The following is a 22,512-nucleotide window of genomic DNA, read 5'->3' on the forward strand; positions in this document are numbered from 1 at the left end:
CCTGTAAAAGGCAAAGGCGGTGTCAAAGCGAGCGCGGGCTGCAAGAGGCGTAAGGACCGCTGCCGTTGCCATGGGTAACTGAGCTAACGCGTCCCGCCTGCGCAAAGCCTCCTGGGGGTAGTGGTTCAGCGGCCTGCGATACTTATCTTCCTTTCGGACGTAGGAACTACAACTCCCAGTTGTGACCCAAAAAGAAGCCTGAGCAAAGAAGCGTTTAGTGCAGTTTTCACCAAAGTCGGACCTGAACTTGGAAAATGTTACTGGCGCCCCAGGAAAGGTCCGTCTCAAAGAAGAGGACGGGGCTGAATCGCTGGGAACGGTTCAAAAGGAAGCCGAATCCCAAGGTGATTCCAAACGGGAGCTCTCGGGGGTGGGGACCCGCCCAAGGCGTTGCCGGACCCCACAATTGGCAGCTACGTGGTCTGCGTTTCCTCTTTCTTCCCCCAGAGGCATCCTTTTCTAGGACGCTGCTTCCTTCTACGCCGCGGGCTGGCAGGGCCTAGAGTGAAGAGATCTTAGAAGCTTCTTAGTATGGGTATCTTAAGACTTCGGTGGGCCCTGTTTTCTCGAAACATAGAGGTCTGGTAATGTCCATCCCGTTGAAAGGCATTCGTTCACAATCTCCTCCCCTCCTTCCCCATCACACACGCAATTTTAGGAAGTCCCAGTACATTTCTTTTCTTTTTTTGTGTTTGCAAATCAGGGGGAACTAATCTTTATTTGGTGGTGGTGGTGGTGTGTTCACATTAAATTCTCTGCCTCGTGCTCCACCACTTCCAGTTTTACATAATGCATCTAGCTTGAACTCAGAAACGGAAGTTGATATTGAATATAGCAACCCTTAATTCACATGGGAATTTATAAATTAAACTTACCTTAAAAACATAGATCCTCTTCATAACTGTTACCTCTTGATGAATTAGCATCAGAAAACAAGAAAAAATGATAACCTCATTTTAAACTTCAAACATAGGTAGGTCAGTGACATGTGCAAAGTTACAGTCACACGGTGTGTGCTTTTTACAGACTACCTTTTTAACAGTTACAAAAATAAATGCTTTAAATGTAAATGAGTACCAAAATACAGAGGCTTCTCAGCTTTCAGCTTCATTGCAATTTCATCAGCTGTTTTCACCCTTTAAAAAATTCGGTAGACATGAGGCTTTAGTTAGGACACCAAGCAATTGTTTTTGCCGTTTATTCTAAATATACTAACTAAATAATGCACTGCCATATTTCACTTGATGAATAACTTGACCCAAATACTGGAGGGTGTCGACTAGAGCATTAGACTTGGAAACTGAGTCTCCTCCATTGTCATAAACAAATTGCATAATGGATTGAATTCAAAATGACTTATGAATACAGACTTGATGATGAGAGGTAAAAATTTGGGACAATTTCTTAATTGTCTCCAAAATAAAGACTTTTTGCTGCTAGTGCTTATTGTTGCTGCTTCTTTAAGTATAAAAAGGTTAAAAAAAAAAAAAGCCCTTGGAAGTTCAGTTTTACTTTAATAAGATCAGCTCTTTGTTGCAGTGAAAAAATTACTCAGCATTACAGCTGTGTTAATATCTGTAAGTGCTTTGAAGGTGAAGTATTATGTAAGTGAAAGAGTATTATAACTTTCCCACTTCCAAGGGTCAGTATACTAGTTTAGATATTTCCTTATTTATTATTAAGCCACTTTCTATTTCCTTATTTATTATTAAGCCACTGAATTATTAGCAAAGAAAATAATTATTTGTTAAGTAACTATCAGAGAGAAATCTGCATGCTGCTGGGAGTTTACAGAAAGTGAAGAAAAACAAGCTGTCCTAATGGTCTGATTTCTACTTTCAGGTTATTATTGTCTGACCTGAGTGGAAATTTGCTTGATTTCTATTTCATTTCTGCTTTGCTAAAAAATAAAGTAGGACTGATTATCTCTCATCCTACCCCACCCCCTTTTGCTACAGGCTACTCCTCTGAAGAGGGGGCTAAGGAGAGGAACATACTCATCCCCAATACCATTTGACTCCATGACATTTGGATAATCTGGCTCATTAACCAGTGTTTGAGTTTTTATGAGGGGTATTAAACTTAGTGTTTCTCAGTCTTGGTTCTTAACCCTCCGGAGCTTTAAATACTGCTGATGCCTGGGCCCTCCCCTAGATCAATTATTCCAGAATCTCTGGAGGTGAGGCCCAATCAAGAGGTAAAAACAGGCAATCAATGTCCCAGAGAAGGCTTATATTGCTAATCAAGGCCGAGCTTTCCAATGAAATGCTTTGGAGAACTAATGAAAGGTACTTTTCTAAATGCTTTAGTCAGAATTATAGATTAAAATGGCAAAGTTGATGAAGATAAAGCTGGGTATTAATATTTTGTATATATTATCTGCAGCCTGCTTTTGACCCTGACAGTGTGGAGCACTGGATTAAGGTAAGGACATTTTAAACTTAAAATAGAGAATTAAGAATGAGACATAATCAGATGGAAAAAATAGTACTAGTAGGTCTCCATTTTGCTGTTTTATGTGAATCCATGTGACTATATATATATATATGTTACATTAGTTTCTTTTTAGTATTTTTTCATTCTTTTGTGTCTCATGAAAGTGTTCAAGTATAAATGACAAGAAAAGAGAACTAGACATGCTCTTTCAAATGCCGTGAGGATCAAATGAAGAAGGATTCAAGGAAAAAGGGAAGTGAAGCCTTGGGACAGGATGTGGTAGCCTCTTTGAAGTACTCTTAAGAATGTACTGTGGTTACATTGATCTTGGGGACCAATGGATTAAAGCTATGTGAGCATCATAGTAAGAATTTTCTAATGACTAAAGCTAAACAAAAATGGAATGATCATTCTCATAAAGAAATGGATTTTTCTATGACTGGAGGTATTCAATTGGAGTCTAAGTAACCACCATAGTAAGAATTTTCTAATGACTAAAGCTAAACAAAAATGGAATGATCATTCTGATAAAGAAATGGATTTTCTATGGCTAGAGGTATTCAAGTGGAGTCTAAGTAACCACTTACTATTAGGGCTGATGAAGAAGGTTTGAGCATTGTGTGAAGGTGAGAGTGGGCTAAATAACCACTGAGATCTCTTCCACACTTAAGATGTATATTTTTGAGTGCATGTACCATTTAAGTTGAAAGTGCAATTAAATCACTTCAGGTACATGACTCTGAGTGTCAACTGGGCAGCTTGCCATATTCAATTCATTTGTATGCCATGTTTCAAAATCATGTAGCATTTTCCTGGGAAGATATTCTTCTCTATGATAGTATTTTGAAGAGTTATTGCTTAGCCAAATTTACAGGCATTGTGAGCTATAAGCCAGTTGGAGTCTAGGCAGATATAATAACTGTAAACCATTTATTTATTCAGCCAATATCAAATTAAAAAGTGCCTGCTGACTACTAGCCCATTATGTTAGGCATTGGAGATAAAGTGGTGCACAGGTGGGTACAGTCCGTGCTCTTCCAGAATTTATAGTCCAGTGGAGAATAAACAACTCCTTAAAGCTTATGGGGGAACCAAGAGGTATAATGGTAGCAAACGATAAGCAGGGCTAAGTTAGATGGGGCCAGGGAAGGCTTCCTGGCTTATGGAGAAGGCCTGACTTAGAAGACAACTAAAATGGATCCCCCATCATTAGAGGCTATCCTCTGGGAAGGTCACTCCTCAATTTCAAAGCCTAGTGTATGTGTCAGTGTTGAGAATCCCAGTGCCACCTGCAGGGCTTAGTTGCACATCTAGTTATCATCTCCTTCAAAGAGGGAGATTTACAAAAGCAGAAAGGTAAAATTCTGCTCTGAATTGTCTACACCATTTTCCTCTTCCATGCAATAGCCAACTTGCCTCCATGAGATTTTTAATCGTTTTTTTTTTAATTTTTTTTTATTAATTAGCGGAAAAAAAGAAAAAAAAGAAATTAACCCAACATTTAGAAATCATACCATTCTACATATGCAATCAGTAATTCTTAACATCATCACATAGATGCATGATCATCGTTTCTTAGTACATTTGCATCGGTTTAGAAGAACCAGCAACACAACAGAAAAAGATATAGAATGTTAATATAGAGAAAAAAAATAAAGGTAATAGTAATAGTAAAACAGAAAAACAAAAAAACAAAAAAAACAGACAGACAAAAACAAACAAAAAACAAAACAAAACAACAACAACAACAAAAAACCTATAGCTCAGATGCAGCTTCATTCAGTGTTTTAACATGATTACTTTACAATTAGGTATTATTGTGTTGTCCATTTTTGAGTTTTTGTATCTAGTCCTGTTGCACAGTCTGTATCCCTTCAGCTCCAGTTACCCATTATCTTACCCTGTTTCTAACTCCTGCTGGACTCTGTTACCAATGACATATTCCAAGTTTATTCTCGAATGTCGGTTCACATCAGTGGGACCATACAGTATTTGTCTTTCAGTTTTTGGCTAGACTCGCTCAGCATAATGTTCTCTAGGTCCATCCATGTTATTACATGCTTCATAAGTTTATTTATTTAACATTCTTTTTTTAACATTTCTCTAAAATGTCTGCAGTAGTTCCTTCTCCATTCTGCCCTCAATTCCCTTCGTCTTGAAAAAAATCAGTAAGTCCTCATTTGACTCCTAAAGTTCATTTTGAATGCCATGTGATTGCTTTCTTTTCTTATCCAGCCTCTTTGTTTGGACTTCTTGCCTTCATATTTTATTATCCTCTTGTCTCCACCATTATTTTCCTGAGATTTCTATTTCTTACCATGCCACAGAAACTTTTGTCATTAATGACTTCCTGGTCAAATCCAGCAGTCTCTTCTTAGTTCCTAAACTTTTTAAAGCTAAGTTTGATATAGTTATCACCTTTTTGTTTTAGAAAGTTTCCCCTCTATAATCTTTTCTGTAACACTGTTTTTGCTTGCTTCTTCTACTACCTCAGATTTTCAGATCCACTTGAGTGGACCATGATCTCAGAACCAGCTAAGACATTGTGATGTGAAAGGGAGTGGCAGTATATGAAAAGGGCTTGGAAAACAGGATGAAGTTGAGAAAGCCTTTCTTTAGAACAGAAAGTATTTTCCAGCAGCCTTGAGGACCTCATTGAAGTGGGTAACTATAATTTTTTTATGATAGATCAGATTGATCAAGCTTTAGAGACTTTTCACTGGAAAGGCAAGAGGATAAGGATTTTGAGGATGATGTAAGAAAGTAGTTGAAGATAAAAGCTGGGGACTTCCGGAGAAGATGGCGGCTTAGTAAGATACGCGGGTCTTAGTTCCTCCTCCAGAACAGCAACTAAAGAAACAGAAACAATACGAAACAGCTCCCGGAGCCACGACAGAGACCAAAAAGACAGTGTACCCCATTCTGGAACAGCTGAACGGGCAGGGAGAATCCGCTGCGGTGAGATACCTGAGGGGCGTGCGTTTTCCCGGCCGGGGCGGCTGGTGACTGGGGTCCCCTCCACGCACGTGGCTCCCCAGTCTGACTGGGAACGTTGGATAGTGGGGCCCTCCCGCCGCGCTTGGCGTCTCGGGCCAGCTGGGCAATTTGGACCGGCACTCCCCCAAGCCGTGGCGCCGGCAACCCCCCCTCCACGCGCGGTTTCCCGGGCAAGTTAAAGGAGCCACAGCATCTTTTACTGGTGGGACCCACAGACAGACGAGCGCCACGAGCGCCACCTACTGGGCAGGAAAAGAAAAACAGAGCCCAGAGATTTCACAGAAAAACCTTTCAACCAGCCGGGTCCAACACCCAGGGAAATCTGATCAAATGCCCAGACACCAGCAGAAAATAATGGATGACGCTCGGAAAATTGAAGATATGGCCCAGTCAAAGGAACAAACCAATAGTTCAAATGAGATACAGGAGCTGAGACAACTAATGCTGAATATACGAACAGAAATGGAAAAACTCTTCAAAAACCAAATCAATAAATTGAGGGAGGACATGAAGAAGACATGGGCTGAACAAAAAGAAGAAATAGAAAATCTGAAAAAACAAATCACAGAACTTATGGGAGTGAAGGACAAAGTAGAAAAGATGGAAAAAACAATGGATACCTACAATGGTAGATTTAAAGAGACAGAAGCTACAATTAGTGAACTGGAGGATGGAACATCTGAATTCCAAAAAGAAACAGAAACTATAGGGAAAAGAATGGAAAAACTTGAGCAGGGGATCAGGGAACTGAATGACAATATGAAGCGCACAAATATACGTGTTGTGAGTATCCCAGAAGGAGAAGAGAAGGGAAAAGGAGGAGAAAAACTAATGGAAGAAATTATCACTGAAAATTTCCCAACTCTTATGAAAGACCTAAAATTACAGATCCAAGAAGTGCAGCGCACCCCAAAGAGAATAGACCCAAATAGGCGTTCTCCAAGACACTTACTAGTTAGAATGTCAGAGGTCAAAGAGAAAGAGAGGATCTTGAAAGCAGCAAGAGAAAAACAATCTGTCACATACAAGGGAAACCCAATAAGACTATGTGTAGATTTCTCAGCAGAAACCATGGAAGCTAGAAGACAGTGGGATGATATATTTAAATTACTAAAAGAGAAAAACTGCCAACCAAGACTCCTATATCTAGCAAAATTGTCCTTCAAAAATGAAGGAGAAATTAAAACATTTATAGACAAAAAGTCACTGAGAGAATTTGTGACCAAGAGACCAGCTCTGCAAGAAATACTAAAGGGAGCACTAGAGTCAGATACGAAAAGACAGAAGAGAGAGGTATGGAGTAAAGTGTAGAAAGAAGGAAAATCAGATATGATATATATAATACAAAAGCCAAAAGCATAGAGGAAAATATTATCCAAACAGTAATAACACTAAAAGTTAATGGACTGAATTTCCCAGTCAAAAGACATAGACTGGCAGAATGGATTACGACCCAGCAATACCACTGCTAGGTATCTACTCAAAGGACTTAAGGGCAAAGACACAGACGGACATTTGCACACCAGTGTTTATAGCAGCATTATCTACAATTGCAAAGAGATGGAAACAGCCAAAATGTCCATCAACAGATGAGTGGCTAAACAAACTGTGGCGTATACCTACGATGGAATATTATGCAGCTTTAAGACAGACTAAACTTATGAAGCATGTAATAACATGGATGGACCTCGAGAACATTATGCTGAGTGAGTCTAGCCAAAAACTAAAGGACAAATACTATATGGTCCCACTGATGTGAACCGACATTCGAGAATCAGCTTGGAATATATCATTGGTAACAGAGACCAGCAGGAGTTAGAAACAGGGTAAGATAATGGGTAATTGGAGCTGAAGGGATACAGACTGTGCAACAGGACTAGATACAAAAACTCAAAAATGGACAGCACAATAATACCTAAGTGTAATGTAACTATGTTGGAACACTGAATGAAGCTGCACCTGAAATATAGTTTTTTGTTTGTTTGTTTGTTTGTTTGTATCTTTTGTTTTTGTTTTTTCTTTTTCCTTTTTATATATATATATATTTTATTAGTATTATTATTTTAATTCTCTTCTCTATATTAACATTCTATATCTTTTTCTGCTGTTTTGCTAGTTCTTTTCCTAAATCAATGCAAATGTACTAAGAAATGATGATCATACATCTATGTGATGATACTAAGAATTACCGAGTGCATGTGTAGAATGGAATGATTTCTAAATGTTGTGTTAATTTCTTTTCTTTTTTTTTGATTAATAAAAAAAATTTAAAAAAAAGCTGGGCAGGAAAGAACTGATAGGTTGGAAAAGAGGGAGGTGAACAGTGATTAGAAGACTTTGAGGAACAACATCAATGTAGCAAGAGGAGAAACAGTGACAGAGGGAGATAGATAGGAGGATAATGTTGGAGAGGAGATTATCTAAGTTTGGTTTGAGCAGCAGAAAATTTGCTGTGACATGGTTAAGGGTGACCATGTGAATGGTTGCCAAAATGGAATGGAAGTGGGTGACTTATGGAACACAAGAAATCAAACAGACCTTGAGACTGATATATTGGTGAGTCATCCTCAGGGATGTTGAAGTCTCTGAATCAGGTGGAAGCTGGAGTAGAACTGTGAGCCCTGGGGCAGCTCACCCCAAAGGTGGCAGTACACCATGATTTACCCTTCATCCTCATCCTGATTTAATAGACTTAACTCATCTTCTTACTCCAATGCATTATACTTCTTGAATCAGACTAACTCATCTTCTTACTCCAGTACATTATGCCTCTGATTGAGCTTTCTAAAAAACATTTTCATTGTGTCAGTTCTCTACTCTTGTTCCATCAGTCTCTGTGACATTAGATGAAACTCCCTAAATACCACATTGGCGTTTAAAGCCCTCTGTCAACCTACCTGTACTATCAACCAACCTGTATGACTTCTATTAGGCTACTCACATTCCCTTCCATCAGAAAATCTTACAATTTCCTTTAACTCATGCTGATCCCCCAGCTGGAAGTGTTCTTCTCCTGGAGGCCAATCTGTATCCTCTTAAAGCTCAGTTTGAGATGCCACACTCAGTGAACAACACCTGCTCACCCGCCTTAACCACCTCATCTTATCCTCTAATACTTTTTCACTTGGAATTATTGGCAATCCTACATGTAAGCACTTATTCCTAAACAGGGTAATTAAAAAATAATTGGACACTTTCAAAAATACCTTACTCACAAAACTACTGCAGTATGTGGTATGTCTGTACCTCCTGGCTTTGAGGAAATGGAGTGCATTGTGGCTTCTGTTTCTGTCATTCATGGTAATAGGCTACAAAGGATCTGGAATATTGAGATTAATGTGTGCCTTGGGAAACATGGAGCACATACTGAACACTTATAAGGTCTTAGAAATAACAGTGATAGAACTTTATAAATTATATGCTATATAAAACTTAGTTACTGAATAATAAGCTTTTGAAGATGTGTAATTCTTTTTGAATCACACTGTATCATCTTAGAATCATTCTTTAGTTGTTTATTCCACATGTTGTATATGGGACCAAAAAAACCCAACAACTGAACTTTTTGAGAACTGAAGTTTTTACTGGGAAAAGGGCTAGCCTTTTGAATCAGGGTTTGCTGGAAGAATATGTTACTGAAATATAATTTAGGATTGATCTTTCCTATCTCTTACATACTTATTTTGGGAAAAAATAGTAAGGATGTGATACTTTAAAACAAGCAGAAAAGTTATTTCTCATCTTAGCATTATTTATTTGTTGTTTTTTTTCCCATAGTCTCGATTTTCAGTGATAATCCCAAACTCTTCTTCTATTAGATCCAGGAAAACATTTCTCTTTACTCCTTTATTTGACAGCCGTAGACTGTACTCTTTCTTTAGTACCATAATCAGTCTCCTTCCTCTAAACTCTCAAGCTTTCTACCTCCTCCTTTGAAGAAGCTATACAAATTTCCAGCTCAGATGGGTTGATATCACAGAGTTATTTCTTTCACTCATAGCCTGAGGAACTAAGTGAGGTTTACTGTTTTAGTTTGATAAAGCTGATGAAATGCAGTATACCCAAAGTGAGTTGGCTTTTACACTTGGGATTTATTAACTTATAAGCTTACAATCCCGAGGCTGTGAAAAATGTCCAACTCGAGGCATCAATGGAATGATACCTTCTTCCTGAAGGAAGGCTGCTAGTGATCCAGACTCCTCTGTCACATGGGGAAGCACATGGTGGTGTCTCCTGGCCCTTTTCTCTTGGGTTTTATTGCTTCAGTTTCTGGTTTCTCTGTATTTTTTCTCTCGTCTTCTCTAGGGCTTTTTTCTGTCTTTCATCCTTTGATAAGCAATTCTAGTAAAAGAATGAAGACCCATCTCATTCAAGGTGGGTCGCATCTCAGTTGAGATAACCTAATCAGAAGGTCCCATCCATAATAGGTCTACATCCGCAGGAATGGATCACATCTACAAACCTTTTCTGTTGTTTATTTTTTTGTTTGTAGATGTTAGTTTTAAAAAATTATGATCAGTTTACTTGTAAATTATTTCTATAAATGTGCATACATATACTAATATATACAGTGTATGTGAAATTTGTCCTGTCATCTTAGAATTTAAGATTCTAAAGGAAAGGGCACTGTACCAAGCATATTGTGACCATCCAATTAATGATATATACCACCAAGATGAATTTGGGTACTTCAGAGGCTGTGAAAAATAATGTGCCTTGGTCTCTCCAGAGTAACCTCATAAGAGTGAATGATATTTTCTTCTCTCTAATCGTGATTAGATCATATTTCCTTGTGACTCATAACTTTTTCTTTGTGGTCTGTTTTCTATATCTTCTTTAAATAACTCTTTGATTTTTCAGCTTTATTCCTCTATTTCTGTCTAACTTGAACTTAATATATGAAACCATGATAACAAACTATGGGTATCTAAGTACCCATGATAACTTAGAAAATAAAACCTATTTGACAAAGGTACTACCAATCTTTCCACAGAGGGCAAAAAGAGAAGTCATTTTCAAAAATAGGTCAGGCAACAACATGAACTATGGGAATTGCACCTTTTTGTCTTTTCAAAAGTCTGTCATTTATACATTCCTTTAACAGCTATTTATTGGGCACCTGTTATGTGCCAAGCATTCTTGAAGCTAGGGATTCACTAGTGAAGAGGACAAAAATCCCTACCCTCAAGGAGCTTATGTTATACAGGGAGAGGGTAAGGAGACAATAAACAACACAATAGGTAATTCACCATATCTTGATAGGTTCTATCCAGAAATTCAAAGTAGAGTAAGAAAATAGGTAATCCAGAAAGCTTCTCAAAGACTTGAAGGAAGTGAGAGATATCTGGGAGAGAGCAATCCAGGTAGAGGGGTAACACATGCAACGACCCTGAAGTGGAAATGTGCTTGGTGTATTTGAGAAACAGTGAACAAGGAGGTAGGTGTGGCTGAGGTAGATTGAGGAAAAGGTAGAGTAGCAGGGGAGGAGTTTGGAAAGCTCTCGAGGGGCCTCATAGTATAGGACCTTGAAGCATGCTGTAAGGATGAACTTTGGCTTTTATTGTGAGTGAGATAGTCAGCCTTTGGAGGGTTTTGAGCAGAGTTATGGCACGTTATGGCCTTAATTTCACTCTGGCTGTTGTGGCAAGAGGCTATTCAGAAGACTTATCAGGAAATTATGGTGCTTTAGACTAGAGTGATAGCATTGGAGGTGAGGAGAAGGGGTCTGAATATATTTTGAAGATAGAGTCAACAAATTTCATGACAGATTGTGTATGAAAATCATGAGTCTAGAAGGACTCTGAAGTTTTTGTTCTGAGAAACTGAAAGATTGTGGTTGTCACTACCTGAGTTGGAAGACAGACGGTGCAGCAGGTCTGTGGGAGAAAGCACCTCTTTAGGGGGAGGGAAAGCTCAGGGGTTTAGTTCTAAAATAATTCTTTTGTACAGTTCAGGTAAACCAAAATGCTGAGATAGTTTGCCCAACTTCCTCAATTCCATTGCTAACCTCATGAATTTGGCCATGTTGTTATTAGACTTTCACTGTTGAATTTAAAAAATTCTGCGTGACCACAGTTCAGTCCCTGTTTGTTCCAATTTTATTGAACCTACAGTTTTCCTGACATATGATGGGGGGATTCCTTTCATGGGTAGTGATTTGAGGAAATGTAATTATTCTGCCTCTGGTTATATTCATATGCAAATCCTAGTGGCATAGAAATATTATAATGTATTTCAAATATATTACCCATGTCTCAAGATTCCATTACTAATTCTCTAAACAAAAGTTATCTAAAGTTTAAATAACCTGTGCAATATAAAAATTTTGAACTTGGTAAAATATTGCAATTATTATATCAATAATGAACAGAAAATTATTTGGGATCTGGTATCCTTAAACCTCAGAGTTCCTCTAAAAAGGAAAAAATGAAAGTATCTCATAGAAAATCAGTTTCTTGAATAGGAAAGAAATTCTCTAACTCTGAACAAATTGCTTATCATCTCAATTTTTTTTTCTGTAATATTGAAGAGAGTGGAGAAAGCCTCAGAATTTGCAGTTTCAAAAACATTTTCTGCTGGAAATTCAGATTTATGCAGAAGGCTTTGTGACCAAATCATAGATTTGGAAACATCTGAACAAATAGAGGATCACAGTGATACCTATGCAGAAGGTGAGAGAATATGTTTTTCGCCACTATGTAAACATTTCTTTGGAATACAACTTATTAAAGCATAACCCATACTATATTTCAAAGCATAGAATAGAAGCTTTTCTTTCTACTGCCCTGAAGCTAACTTACTACAGTATTATAAGTAAAGATATATTTAAGACCCCTTTTGTCCCCTGAAATAGAATATCCAAAGACAGTTTGACGTAACAGTTATCTGGTGAGCATTATTTATTAGTCCTGTGGCACAGATGTTAGCATGTTAATTTTATCTAATATTATACAGAAAATTTGACTGCTAGTTCATAAAATAATTTTATTCCTTCTGAGGGGGGGGGGTCTAAAGCCAATCTCTCTACCTCCTAAAATGTTTATACCTCTGGGATTCAATATTTTAGTCAATGATGACCCAAGGAACTCCAGCATTTAGGGATTGAAGAGATAAGGGGGAACCAGCAAACCACACTGAGGAGAGGCCACTGAAGTAGGAGGAAAATCAAAGAGTTTGATATTCTGGAAGCCAACTTCCATTTGGATTGCTTATATCTTCAGTTATTCAGATTAATTCCTTTATTTAGTCAACAGTTATGTACTTATTTCCTACTCTGTACCAGGCAATATTTTAGGCACGGTAGTACAAGTTATGAACAAGAGAGAGAAAGCCATTGCTGTCATGGGGTAGACATTTTAGTGTGGGGATAAAGAAAATTCAAAACAAATGATCATGCCCTTGCCGGAAAAAAAAATATATTGTAAAGGTAGTGATCAGATAATGTAAAGTTTGAACCCGAATAACAAGAAGGAACCAGCTGAGTATTGATCAGGGGAAAAAGCCTCCCAGGCAGAGGGAAAGGTGGAGTAGAGAACCCAAAGCAGCCACAAGTGTGGCATGCCTGAAAAACTAAAGAAAGACTACTGTGGCTCGAGCTTGCAGGGATGAGCAGAAGACAGTTCACATAGGGACTTATAGGCCTGGGGGAAGAGTTTAGGTTTTATCTCAAGTATGACAGACATCAGTAGTATTTTTTTGTAATAGCTTTATTGAGACCTAATTCATGTATCATACCACACACCATTTAAAGTGTACAATTTACTGATTTTTAGTATATTCAGAGTTGTGCAACCAGTACCACAACTAACTTCAGGACATTTTCATCACTCCATTAAAAGGTTTTTTTTCTTTTCGCATGGGCGGACACCAGGAATCGAACCCGGGTCTCTGGCATAACTGATGAGAACTCTGCCTGCTGAGCCACTGTGGCCTACCCGCCATTAAAGGGGTTTAAGTGGAGCACTAATATGATAATTTTTAAAACTTATAGAGACTAGATAAAGGAAAGGAAATAGGGATGAGAGGGTGAAAGAGAGACCAATGGGAAGCTATTACTGAGATCTGGGTGAGAGGTAATGGTTCTTGGTCAGGTGGTTGAAGTACTGGAGATGGAGAAAAGAAATTGATTCTGTTATCCATCTCACTTCCCACCCTGCCACTAGGGACACATAATATACATTAGCTTATTAAAGATTCTAAGAAGTCCTGTAGCCAAAAGGAAGTGTTTACTTATCCCAAGCTTTCCCAAGCTTCCTAGACCATGAAACTTTTTATCCATGAATACCTATTAATACCCTAAGAAACTAGTGATCTACTTTAGGAAGTACTCACATATGGATGAAATATGGTTTTCAAAGGTTTATAGTCTTTTAAATCCTTTCGTCTAACATGTATTAATTTTCTATAAGAATTAGCATTCTGGGGAACATACTTTGAGAAACTCTTCTTTAAGGTACCCTTGTATACCTCCCCTCTGATCCAAAATGTGGTCTTCCTACAGTTTAACCATCCAAGGGCAATTACCAGTTCTTTGTTTTTTGGGGGCGATACTTCATAGTAAACCTACATTTATCAGTGGCAACGTTTAACATTTAGTAAGTCAGAATGATTATATACATAAATGTCTGAATTATTGTACACAAGGTTATTCAGTAAACATCTGCTTCCTTTCTCCACTCTCCTCTGAATGTCTATAGTTTTTGTTGCTTGTATTCTTCTCACAGTTTCTATTTTGATTCTTTTTTTTTCTGTTTTATCTCTCATGCATCTCTATCTGTATTAAATGAGAAGAAGCATTTAGTATATAGAAACTCCCCATTCCCTAACAGCTGTTTGATAATAATAATCATGAGAAACATAATGCTGAACTAGTATCTTTTTCCATATCTATATATTTCAAGAAGATTTTCTGAATATCACCAAGAAATCGCAATGGAAGTTGGCTTCTAGGACATCGTACTCTGATTTTCCTCCGAACTCAGTGACCTCTCCTTCTCAACCTGCTTTGCTGCCTCTTCCTGATCTCTGTGTCCCTAAATGTCAGAATTCCTCAGGGCTCAGTCCTTGAATCTCTTCTCTATCTACCCTCCTCCTTTGGTGACCTAATCCACTACTATGGCTTTAAATACTACCTATATGCTGACAGCTGCCACATTTATTTCTTCAGCTTGAACCTCTCCTCTGAAACAGACTGGTTTAGCCAATACCTGTTTGACAGCTATGTCTAGGATTATTGCCTTTGTCTCGCAGTTGGTGTCCCCTGCTCCTGTGCTTGTCCTCCTAATGTTTATTTCAACGTAATAGTCAGAGTGTTCCTCTTAAAATTGTGACTTCCCATTGTACTCAGAGTAAAAGCCAGAGTACCTAGAATGGACTCGAGAGTCTAACCTCGGATTTTTCAGCTTCAGCACTATTACTATTTTGGGCCAGATAATTAGGTCTTTTAAAGGGTTATCCTGTGCAATGTAGAATGTTAACAGCGTCTTGGCCTTTACCCACTAGATGCCAGTAGCACCATCTACACCAGAGGGCAAAATCCCTCCTGACTGAGAATCACTGTTCTAAACAACCCAATTCCCATGACCTCTTCCGTCTCATTTCCTACTACTCTCCCTCTTCTCACTCACTCCCTATCCACTTGCCTCCTTGCTATTTCTCCAGAGCTATAGACACACTCTTGCCTATGTACTTGCTTTCCCTCTGCAAGGAATAATATTCCTTCACATATCCATATGGCTCACTCCCTTACCTACTACCCTCAGTGCTCAGGCATTTCTTGGTGAGACCATCTCTGACCACATAGTTTAAAACTGCAATAACCATCTTCCATTTCTTGTAGTCCACATTTAATGTCCCTGTATGTTTTTCTCTGACTTATTTGTTTATTGTCGCTCTTCCCCAGTTAGAATAGAAACATCATGGTGGCAGAGTTTGTTTTTCCTGTTTTGTTCACTAATATATTACCAGCATCTAGTTAAGAAAAGAACTCAACACATGATATGTATAACCGACATACAAATATTCGAAAATGAACTCATAAATAGAACGGTATGACGTGTCAAAAACTTAAAATTGGTGGGTGTGGATATCTGGCAGGGGTTAAGGTAAGTTGGAGTTCTCTGAATGAGATTTGTATTACTTTTCTAACTGTCCTGTAAATTTGAACATATTATGAAATAAAAAATTTTAAAAAAGAAAGAAACACATGATAGGTGCTCAATTAATATTTATTGAATGAATGGAAACTTGAAATAAGAAAGTCTCTAAATCATTCAAATATTAGAAAGATATTTTGTTTTATTGATAGCTCAGGAACTGGTCAATGATTGGTTAGACACCAAACTTAAGCAAGAACTAGTAAGTGATGGTGAAAGTGATGTTGAAGATCCTGCATCAAGTATCACTCCTATGCTAGAAGCTAACGGCCTTTTGAAATATGACAGGTTTGATGGTAAGTAAGAACTTATCTGATGTTTTAAACTTAAACATATAATGAATGAGTCTAAGAAGTTTTTTTATTTGTTTTGATAATAAATAATGTATTATCTGATTTTTAATGTTTTGCTTAATTTTATTATTGGCTTCCATTTTTCTTGATCGAAAGTTATTTATACTATATTCTCATCAGTTGATGGTATTGTTTTAAATAAAATATTCTGTTTTTTGCAATTCTGCTTATGATTATACCATGTAACAAAAGTATATATAACATAACCATCCTGTTATTTGCAATTCTGCTTGTGATTATACTATGTAACAAATATATATGACATATACCATGTAGTAAATATATATAACATATAAATAGCAATGAATGCTATTTGAGTGACTCTTCTCCATATATTGTTGGATATACTATTTACTTTGATGGAAACTCATGTAAGTATTTGGGTATCGTTTTGTATTTACAAAGTGCCTCATATATCTTTATTATTATTTATAGAGGAAGTTATTATTTTTCTAGTTCCGTACCCACCCACCCAAAGGTAAAAAATACTATTGTGCAGAGCTAGTGTCAGACAAGTTAATAGCTACCTTATAAAGGTTCCTTAAAAACCCCAGGGTTCCAAGGTTTTTCTCTGGTTGTAGGAGTAGGTATGATGATCGTGCTGGAGACTACCCACAAATGATTGAAGCACTCTTGGTGAATTTACTTGGCAAAATTCTTCATGTTTAGGGCACTAAAAAATCCCCAGCTGGAGGATCAAAAAGTCTTGAGCTCTTAAGGTTAGAGAAATATTTCAAGATCACCTAGTCTTATCTGTTCCTACTCATCCTCCAGGATATAAATCATTCTATATATATGAATAGAATGATTAGAATGAATAGGATGATACCCTAACATGAGGTGATGTAATCTCTGCCGGAACACCCCCTGAGAAAGGGAGCCTACTATTTCAGGAGAAGCCCATTCAGCCAATATGAAGCTCTAATCTTATTGCATTCTCCCTACGTTAGGAGCGTTAGGGTTTTGTCCTCAGTAAATTTTACTCCTTGGTGTAATAGTAAATAATATCATGCTCCCTCCAGTTTCATTTTTTATGAGAGCTTGAATCATCTCTGATCTCCATTATACCTCAATGTTCCTAGATTAAATACCCCCCCAAAAACTTAATTTATCTTGCCCCAAGACAAGATTTGAGACAGAGCTAGGGATTTCTTTCTAAATTAGTGTAGGTATTATCACTGGACTAGCTATGAATCCACCTATCTCACAATCAACTCTTATTTGTATATCTTTCCTACAATAATCTTATGAGAGACCTGACAGGATGCCCCCAAATAGCACAGTAAGTATGCTTGCTGGTCCTGCAGACACCTAACAGTAGTTCGGCCCCTTAGAAATTAAAGATTCCAAGTGATTCTGGAGTGGTCATGAGGAGTGTAGTTTGATCTCGAACTTTTAGAACAACTTAAATCCAGGAAAAACCCCAAGGTGACTAGATTTATGGCAGACCTCCAATATGGCCTTGTTTTCCAGAGCACCCATGGTAGTGAAGGCTAGAATATTTTTCCTGGTCCTGATTCAAACCCCTCTTCTATGGAGGTAGAAAACAAGTAAGATAAAATGTACACTTGAAATCTAGAATTCAAGATAAGTATTTTTAATAAATATCAAAAGCCATGGAGTCATCCATTTCTAGTACAGATGGAGGACATATAGGGACAGATTTACCCTCCTGCCCAAGACATCCAAAAAATAAATAACAGACAAAAAATATCACAGTGATGTCCAAGGTACTGAACATCAAGCAGTGAAGGTCAGTGATCTCTGAGAAATGGTAAACAAGCAGTGTGAGTCATATCGTTGCCCTAGCCGATTGTATTGCTAGAGTTTCCAGGTCATGGTATAGGGAGTGGAAACCCAGGTAGAACCTGGTGGACTCCCAGAGTTAAAAGACATAGCTCTGAGAATCTGGGGAGACTAAGGCAGCTAGACTAAGAACAGACCAAAGAGAAAAGAGCTGCACAGAAGGAGAATGCCTAATAACAGAGGTTCAAAATGAATGAAGCAAAAACTGATAGAACTCCAAGGAGGCAGAAACAAATACAAAATTGTATTTGGAGATTTCAAAATCCTTTCGATAATTGATAGAACAAGTAGAAAGAAAATCGTTAAGGATATAGAAGCCTTGAAAAATGCTACCAACCAACTTGACCTAAGTAAGACATTGATAGAATATTCCATCTAACATTAGCCAAATACATACTCTTTTTCCATTGTACACAGAACATTTACCAAGTCAAATCATAGTTTGAGTTGTAAATAATTCTCAATAAATTTTAATGTAAAGGATCCAACTTATGTAAAAGATATTCTCAAACCACAGTGGAATTAAATTAGAAATCAGTAACAGAAAGATACGTGAAATATACCCACTTATTTGGAAATTAGATGACATATTTCTAAATAATCATGGGTCAAAGAGGAAATAAAAAGAAAAATTAGAATATATTTTGGAATTATTGAAAATGAAAGCACATTGTATCAAAATAGGTGAGATGCTGCTAAAACATAGTAGGGCAAAATGTATAGCACTAAACACCTATATTACAAAATAATAATTATCATAAACAAACTTAGCTTTCACCTGAAGAAACTAGGGGGAAAAAAGAACAAATCAAACCCAAAGTAATCAGAGGAAATGGGAAAAGCAACAACAATAAAACCTCTGGTCCCAATTGCATTTACTGGTGAAGTTTACTGAACAATTAAGGAGGAAATAATACCACCAATTCTATATAAACTCTTCTAAAATTTTAAAAAGGGGGGAGTTTTTCTTAACTTATTCTAAGAGGCTAGCATTATTTAGATAATAAAACCAAATACATTACAAGACAAGAAAATGGCATACCAGTATCCCTCATGAACATAGATGTAAAAATTATAAACAAAACTTTAGCAAATTGAATTCAAGAATATGTAAATAAGGATAATACACTGTTAACAATTGAGGTTTATTCCTGGAATGGAAAAGTGGCTTAATTTCCCTTGTAATTTCTATGTTGACCCATTGGTTAAGAATGTGTTATTTGATTTCCAGATATTTATGAATTTCCCAAACTTCCTTCTATAGTTAATTTCTAATTTCATTCCACTGTGGTTAGAGAACATACTACATATGATTTCAATCTTTTTAAATACATTGGGATTTGTTTTACGGCTAAGATACGGTCTATCCTGAAGAATGTTCCATGTGCACTTGGGACTATTCTATAGATATATGTCAGGTTTAGCTGGTTCATAGTGTCATTCAAGTCTTCTATTTCCTTGTTGATCTTTTGTCTACTTTTTCTATTCATTATTGAAATGGACTGTTGATGTCTTAAACTATTATTGTTGAATTGTCCATTTTTCTCTTCAATTTTGTCTGTTTTTGCTTCATGTACTTTGAGATGCTGTTAGGTATACATATGTTCATAATTCTTATGTCTTCATAAGTCAACCTTTTAGCATTATAAAATGTCCTTCTTTTTCTCTAGTAATAATTTTTTCTCAAATTTTGTTTTTTTCTGATCTGCGTATGGCCACTCAGCTCCCTTTAGGTTACTGTTTGCATGGTGTATCTTTTTTCATCCTTTTACTTTCAACTTACATGTCTTTGAATCTCAGAGTTGTCTGTTTTAGATAAAATATAGTAGGGTCATGTTTTTTAATGCATTCTGCCAATCTCTGCTTTGATTGGGGTGTTTAATTCATTTACAGTCAATATAATCTCTCAGAAGCTAGGATTTATATTTGCCATTTTTAGATTGTTTTCTATATGTCTTATGTCTTATGACTTTTTCTTCCTCTTCTACTACTGCTTCCTTTTGTGTTATATAGATATTTTTTAATGAACCATTTTCATTTCCTTGTTTTTTATTTTACTATATTTTTAAAAATTATTTTGTAATTGGTTGTTCTGGGGATTATAATTAACATTTCAATTTATAACAGTCTAATATAATTCAGATTAATACTAGTGTAATTGCAATAGTATACAAATAGTTTTGCTCCTATATAGCTCTGTTCCCTTGGCTTCCTTGATGGTTTGAAGCTGTATGTACCCCTGAAAAACAAGTTCTTAAATTCAATCTATTCCTATGGGTGGAACCATTTTAAGTAGGACCTTTTGATGAGGCTACTTCAGTTAAGGTATGCCCCATCTCTGACAGGATGAGTCTTAATTCTGTTATTGGAGTCCTTTATAATAGAATGAAATCCAGACAGAGATTGGGGAAACCATGGAAACTAGTAGCTGAAATGAGTGAAACCCAGAAGAGAAAGGAAAGACCAGCAAATACTGCCATGTGCCTTACTGTGTGACAGAGGAGCTAAGGATCACCAGCAGCTGGTCTTCAGGAAGAAAGCATTGGATTTTTGATGCTTGATTTGGACATTTGCCTGGCCTTGAAACAGTGAGCAGATAAACTCCCATTGTTTAAGCCAAACTGTTTCATGATATTTGCTTAAGCAGCCTAGGAAACTAAAACAGCTTCCTTTACGCTATTACTGTCATACAAATTGCATTTTTATTTATAAGCCCATCAATATAGTTTTATAATTATTGCTTTATACAGTTTTAAAAATCAGATAGGAGAAAAATTACAAACAAAAATGCATGTATACTCTCTTTTATTTGTACCCATGTAACTACCTTTACTGTGCTCTTTTTATCTTCAGATAGATTTGAATAACAGTCTAATATCCTTTCATTTCAACCTGATGTACTGTCTTTAGTATTTCTTGTATGGCAGGTCTGCTAGCAATGAATTCTGTCAATTTTTTGTTTTTATGGGATGTCTTAATTTCTCCTTCATTTTTGAAAGATAGTTTTGCCAGAATAGAATTATCCTCGGCAGTCTTTTTATTTCAGCATTCTAAACATCATCCCCCTGCCATCTGACCTCTGTGGTTTCTGGTGAGAAATCAACTATTGATCCTTTTCTTTTTTTTACTTTTTAAAAAACAACAAATACTAAAACTATCAACAGTACAAACTGGAGCCACTTTTCAGCCTTCCTCCTGGTCAGATTCACAGTAGAGTGCACTCTGTCCTTTCCTTGCATTTGTTTTTCTGCCAGCCTGTAGTTGAGTGGCAGCCCCTACGGGCAGGGCAAGCACTGGAGGGTAGCAGTGGCCCAATTGGTCCACACTGTCCTTGCATAAGTCACACGGGTTTAGGTAGGAGGCCTAGATACCTCTGACGCTCCCACCTGACACCCTGGAGGGGAAGGTGCCCATGGCATGTGAGTTGGTCAGTCTGGTGGCAGCGACTGTTAATCTTATTAAATATTACATGTATGTAATGAGACATGTCTCTCTTACTTGTATCAAGAGTCTCCCTTTGTCTTTGTCTTTCAGTGGTTTGATTATGATTATGAGATATTTAGGGATGGATCTCTTTTAGTTTATCATACTTGGAGTTCCTTCAGTTTCTCAGGCAGGTGGATTAATGTTTTCCATGAAACTTGTGATGTTCTGGGTTATTGCTTCTTCAAATATTCTTTCTGTCCCTCTCTGTCTTCCTCTCATTCTGGGATTTCCATTATGCATATGTTGGCACATTTGATGGTGTCCCAAGTCTCTGTGGTTCTGTTCTGTTTTCTTCATTCATTTTCTTTCTGTTCTTCATATTTTGAAAGATGGTTTAACACTTAAAAATCAATACGTGTGCTTTACCATATTAACAAATTAAAAAAGAAAAATCATATGATTATTTCAGTAGACATAGATTTAGTACTTCATAAAATATAATACCCATTCCTTATAAAAATTCTCAGTAGGGTATGAATAGAGACGTTCCTCAACCTGATAAAGGGACTCTATTAAAACTCTACACTAAGTACCAAAGTTAATGGAGAAGGATAATGCATTCTTCCTAAGATCAGGAACTATATAAGGATATCTGGTCTCACCACTTCTACTCAGCATTGTAATGGAGGTTCTAGCCAGTGCAGTAAAAGAAGAAAAGAACTAAATCAACATCAACATTTGGACAGAAGGCAGAAAATTGTCTTTATCCCTAGACAAAAAAGTCACTAGATGGAATCTACAAAAAAACTACTAGAACTAATGAGTATGGTTTAGCAAGGTTCCAAGATACATAACATGTAAAAGTCAATGATATTTCTTGTATGCTAGCAATGTATAATCAGAAATTGAAGTTTTTAAAAATACCATTTTTGAATGACTAGTGATAAAATAACAAATAATGTGTAAGTTATATACATTGAAAACTACAAAATATTGTTGAGAGAAATTTAAATCCTAAAGAAATCCTTGCTAGTTAATTAATAGTGCATGTTAAGATGTCAGTTCTTCCAAAATTGTATATAGCCAGTGTATTCATTGTAATTCCGATCAGATTCCCAGGAGATTTTTTCAGATAGAAATTGACAACTGATTCTAAAATTCATATGGAAATTAAAACCTAGAATAGCCAAAGCAATTATGAAAGAAAAGCAGAGTTACAAAGTTGGAGATTTAATGCTCCTTTATTTGAAGATGTCTTATAAAGCTACAGTAATCAAGATAGTTCAGTATTGATTTCTAGAGAATTAGATTAATGCAACAGAAGTTAGGTCCAGAAATAC

The 22,512-nt window shown here is 36.8% G+C and overlaps 1 protein-coding gene across 3 annotated transcripts in view; it reads left to right on the top strand.

Moving 5' to 3' along the window:
- Nucleotides 1-49: 49 nt before the first annotated feature.
- Nucleotides 50-22,512, top strand: part of CCDC191 (coiled-coil domain containing 191) — an 89,340-nt gene continuing 66,877 nt past the window's right edge. For 2 of the 3 annotated variants that reach the window (XM_077118330.1, XM_077118332.1), the window contains exons 1-4: nt 50-344; nt 2,386-2,424; nt 11,963-12,104; nt 15,740-15,883. In XM_077118330.1, the coding sequence (XP_076974445.1) occupies nt 255-344; nt 2,386-2,424; nt 11,963-12,104; nt 15,740-15,883 (415 nt within the window). In that variant the 5' untranslated portion in view covers nt 50-254. The remainder of the gene's footprint in view (nt 345-2,385; nt 2,425-11,962; nt 12,105-15,739; nt 15,884-22,512) is intronic. The other variant, XM_077118331.1, reaches the window with a different exon arrangement.

This window comes from Tamandua tetradactyla, chromosome 10, assembly GCF_023851605.1.
Source record: "Tamandua tetradactyla isolate mTamTet1 chromosome 10, mTamTet1.pri, whole genome shotgun sequence".
Classification (NCBI taxonomy): domain Eukaryota; kingdom Metazoa; phylum Chordata; class Mammalia; order Pilosa; family Myrmecophagidae; genus Tamandua; species Tamandua tetradactyla.